This window comes from Micropterus dolomieu, linkage group LG12, assembly GCF_021292245.1.
Source record: "Micropterus dolomieu isolate WLL.071019.BEF.003 ecotype Adirondacks linkage group LG12, ASM2129224v1, whole genome shotgun sequence".
NCBI classification, from domain to species: Eukaryota; Metazoa; Chordata; class Actinopteri; order Centrarchiformes; family Centrarchidae; genus Micropterus; species Micropterus dolomieu.
In genome coordinates, this window is record NC_060161.1 from 24042617 (window position 1) to 24046949 (window position 4333).

At 37.0% G+C, this 4333-nt stretch overlaps 1 protein-coding gene across 1 annotated transcript in view; it reads right to left on the bottom strand.

Moving 5' to 3' along the window:
• Positions 1-828: 828 nt before the first annotated feature.
• LOC123979849 (obscurin-like) overlaps positions 829-4333 on the bottom strand; it is a 12065-nt gene continuing 8560 nt past the window's right edge. The window contains exons 8-16 of the mRNA XM_046063960.1: positions 3821-4063; positions 3303-3413; positions 3151-3166; positions 2999-3060; positions 2848-2907; positions 2608-2670; positions 2444-2503; positions 1413-1463; positions 829-1268 (exon numbers count right to left, since the gene is read on the bottom strand). Coding sequence (XP_045919916.1) covers positions 1261-1268; positions 1413-1463; positions 2444-2503; positions 2608-2670; positions 2848-2907; positions 2999-3060; positions 3151-3166; positions 3303-3413; positions 3821-4063 — 674 coding nt within the window. The 3' untranslated portion in view covers positions 829-1260. The remainder of the gene's footprint in view (positions 1269-1412; positions 1464-2443; positions 2504-2607; positions 2671-2847; positions 2908-2998; positions 3061-3150; positions 3167-3302; positions 3414-3820; positions 4064-4333) is intronic.

The window sequence follows — 4333 nt, forward strand, 5'->3', positions numbered from 1 at the left end:
ACACACACTCTGGTGTGCCGAGCTCCCAGGACGGGCAGAGTAAGCTAATTTGACCAGTAGCTGCAGGCTAACTGAGCTAATTAGATAATGGCAGCTAGTTAGCAGCAGTTAGCTAACTTGCTACAGCAACAAGCAAAGCTATAACTTATATCCAGTAGGGAACTCGTAAATAACAGAGTTGAGGCAGCGCACCGGGAAACATCAGAGAGAAAACCAGCAAATATTTTCCATGTCTGATGTAAAATCGGTGAATAAAGTTGTGCTTTTGTACAGTAATCAGTGGTGCCCGTCACAGAAACACTATTTTTCAGCAGCGCCATAAAAATTATAATATGTCCGTTTTTTACCCACTAAACAACTTCAGCTTCGCCAAAAGGAACGTCAGTGTCACACTGAGTAAAATTTCATTTTGTAGCTTTTCTATCAGAATTTACCTCCTTTTCTTCCTGCAGTCAGGAAGTACTAATATTAATGAAGGGCGTTTCACTGACCATTTATAGGCAACCATGGGCGTTGATTTACATGATTTATAAAGGGAACTTGCTTACAAGTGTGCTATGCACGGTTTTAGAAGTCTGAATATTTTTTGGTGTACGCCATTTTAAGCTTTTGGGAGTACATAGATTTTTAGTGAGGATTGTAAGCACAGTTTTATAAATGAGACCCTGGAAATTCTTATTTCTGCCTTCACTCTGTCACAATAAAGATGCACTGAGTTTAAATGAGTAGAATAACATCAACATGTCTTTTCAGAGCAAATGTCTCAGTTACTCTGAATAATAAACAGTTTTGAGTGGAAAAAATTTCTACCAAGAAATAGTCCCAGAAAACTTTCACAAATATATTTTTGAAGAGAAAAACATTTACATGTGAGGATATGTTGTTCGATAGCAGATCATGACATAAAGTAACTGTTGAACTTGATCTTTCTCATTTAACTCTGAAAAAGACGCTGACTATAATCACCTGGGTACTAAAGCTCAAACATACTGTAGCAAACTTAAAGAAGAGTTGAAAATAAATGACAAAATGAAAACTAATAATATGCAGCCCATAAATACTAAATCAAAATACATATCAGTAGTACATGTGCTTTGTGCTAAAATAGAAAGTAATTAAATCCACATGATGTAATTTTTTTATAATCTGCTGATAAATTAACAACAAAACACTGAACATGTCTCATGTTTGAAAGCAGACGTCCACACAGTAAGTTTATAAAATGCTGTCGACCATTTTTCTTTACCAACTCAGCTCTCTTTACAGACCTGGAAGAAAAACAACAAAATGTCAAGCTATAGGTTTATTCACGATGTAAGGATGCTGTCTGACGTGTTATTTTGAAATATACCCATTTAATTATCTGCAGAATAAATCATTACAGTATGATCATCATATGGCAGCTTTATTACCAAGAGCTGTTCCTGGTTTAACTTCATCAGCTGCTGCAGGAGGTGATTTTCCTGTAGATGGAGAGATGAAATTGCCAATAAAGTCAGAATTAATAATGTACTGAACTGACAGATACACTGTCAGAGTTAACGTCTCCACGAACACAAAGAATGACAGTATTGTAACGCCCACAGAGCTCAAACCAGCAGAGTAGTAGAGCTTTCACAGGATTTACTGATGTATGTAAACTGTTCTTAAACAAGGCATAAATACAAAATGTAAAATAAATATAACGTTACTTTCAAACTGTTCGTTTTTAAATAGCCGGCAACTTGAAATAGACCAGTTGTCGGCAGCACTGTATGCACGCAAACCTCACACAAGACAGGTGAATGACAGGTGAGGGAGAGAGAAAAGGGTCTTCAAAAAGCCTCAGTTTAGCTAGAAATTTACAGTGTAAGCTGAATGAATAGAGACTGCAGCTCTGCAGCTTCTCAAGATTAAAGCAGAGCTACCCTCTGTAGCCCCCCCCCCCGCTCACATGACAGGACGATTCTGATTCGACTATGTAAATCCTTAGTCGGGGACTGTACAGCTGGATGGATGAACAGGCGGGTTGACGGGTAGAATAAAAAACAAAAGAAACTTGGGGTGCTATTGTGTTTTTCAAGTACAGTGGCGTCAGATTTTGAATGAAAATTAAAATTCAGACAAATTGTCACCACACTGACATCTCAGATAATGTGTTTTTGTTTTTTAATGCCTTATCTGTGGGATGAAAATATATTGGAAACACACGACACCCAACACACAATAAGATTCACATGCTGATACAAAACAGACAAACTTAGAAATCTTAAGAGCCTAAAGGCCCAGATGTGTGTGAGACTTGACAATTTCCAGCTCTGGTGACGCCTAGTGACAGTATGTAGTAGATACCGAAGGTCACTGAGATTAACTGAACTGCATGCTGAACCATATTTACCTCCAGCGTAATGATACGACACATTTCAAGATAAACTTTGAGCATGACTGTTGTCTCTGACTGTACCTGCAGTCCCAGTGTTCACCTCAGAGTAAACACAGACCTCCTCTGGTTCATGTCGCTTCTCTGTTAAGAAAACCAGATGAAACCAAAACCAATAAATCAATACTTCACTCTTCAGGGCAAAACATCTCTAAACTGTTTCCTATTTATTTATTTAGAGCACTCACTCTTCTTTTCAATGTTTTTAAGCTCGATCAAAGAATATGTGAAATCCTGGGACTCATCTGCAACTGAAATATACAAAAACAGCACTAATATTATTTTAAGTAATTTGATCTGGTTGCTGGAAATTCTGATGTGCAGTTCAAGCAAAAAGAAAGCTGACATCTAAAATGTTTTCACTTTTTTACACTTTTTTCACTTTTACAGTGCATGTTAATAAAATGATAAAAAGGTATATACTGTACCACTCTGTGTGTTTTCAAAGCCTTTGATTGTTTCATAGAGAGGAGCATCACCTGCAGACACTGTCAAATTAATCTATTTAATTGCACGATACAAATTAAACACTATGTGAATTTTAAAAAGTGTGTCGATATACATCAATTAAATGCTTACCGTGGACAGGAGAGGAGTAGTTTTCAGCAGAACCTCGATTAGTGCTCTCAGACTGGATTGGCCTACAACATGAATCAAATACAATACATATAAAAAGGAACAAGAAATGTTGCTGTTATGTTCAAAATTAGAGAAGGGAGTGTTGTACCAACCTGATGGAGCAGGAATCTGTGAAAAAGACATTTGTTGTTACATGGTTTTGTTTTGTAAGTTGTTATTCTGCTATTCTATGTGATGAGATCAGAACACGTGTGTTTGAATAATTAAATCACATAATATCTAATAAAAGAAGAAAAGGTCTCACCTTTGGACGGTCTGTAGCGATACAAAAGGAGCAGAAGAAGAATAAGTACGATTCCACAAACCAGCCCAACAATCAACGGTACAGGAACTGAAGAGCTTTCAGGTCTGGACACTAATAAAACAAATAAATAATAACTTTGAGTCATGTCACATGAAACATAGTAAAGCCACAAATCTATAACACATACAAACACATAAACAAAAACATCTACAAATGCAGAGGTATAAACACATGTGCACGTAGATAAACAACATAAATCCCAGTCTCAATGTCATGTAATGTTTTGATACACATGAGTACTTATAGTACACTATATAACAGAGTACAGTGTGAAATTATCCATTCACAATAAACATGACTGTCACAACCACTGATGCAGACTTTCTCCAGCTCCAACAGGTGAAATCAGCTGAAACTGATGCTACTTCAGATTCAGGTCAGTATTTGACCATGTTTCTTTCTCAGACAGAAACAGTTTACACAGAAGAAGATGCAGCAGTTGTTTTAATCCTACTCACCTTTAACTGACATCCAGCTCTGTGCTGACTCTTCTCCTGAGTGTTGACACTTGTAGAAACCCTCATCTGACTTCAACACTGCAGAGATGTTCAGCTCCCTTCTGCTATCATTTTGAATCAGTTTGTCATTTCGATAGAAAAACGCATCTGAAACTAACTTTTCTGTCCTGAACTTGCAGCTGAGACTAACAGGATCTCCCTCAGTCACAGGACGGACAGGGCTCACCAGGATAATATGTTCATCTGTAAAACAGAATATGAGGTTTCAGTCAGAGATCAGCTGCTGCAGAACTTCAGAATAAGTGGATGGAGGACGATGAGAAGAGATCACAGATCTGATTGTTTTCTTTGCAACCATAAAATTATTACATTGAGTTTTTACAAATTATGTTAATATATTTATATAAGTCTTAAACTAATTAGCTACAATTACTCAGATACCATGAAGCAGTAATGGGCCAAACTCTTGTCAGAATGTCAGTACATCATCCTCCTCAGTGTAAATGTACACAA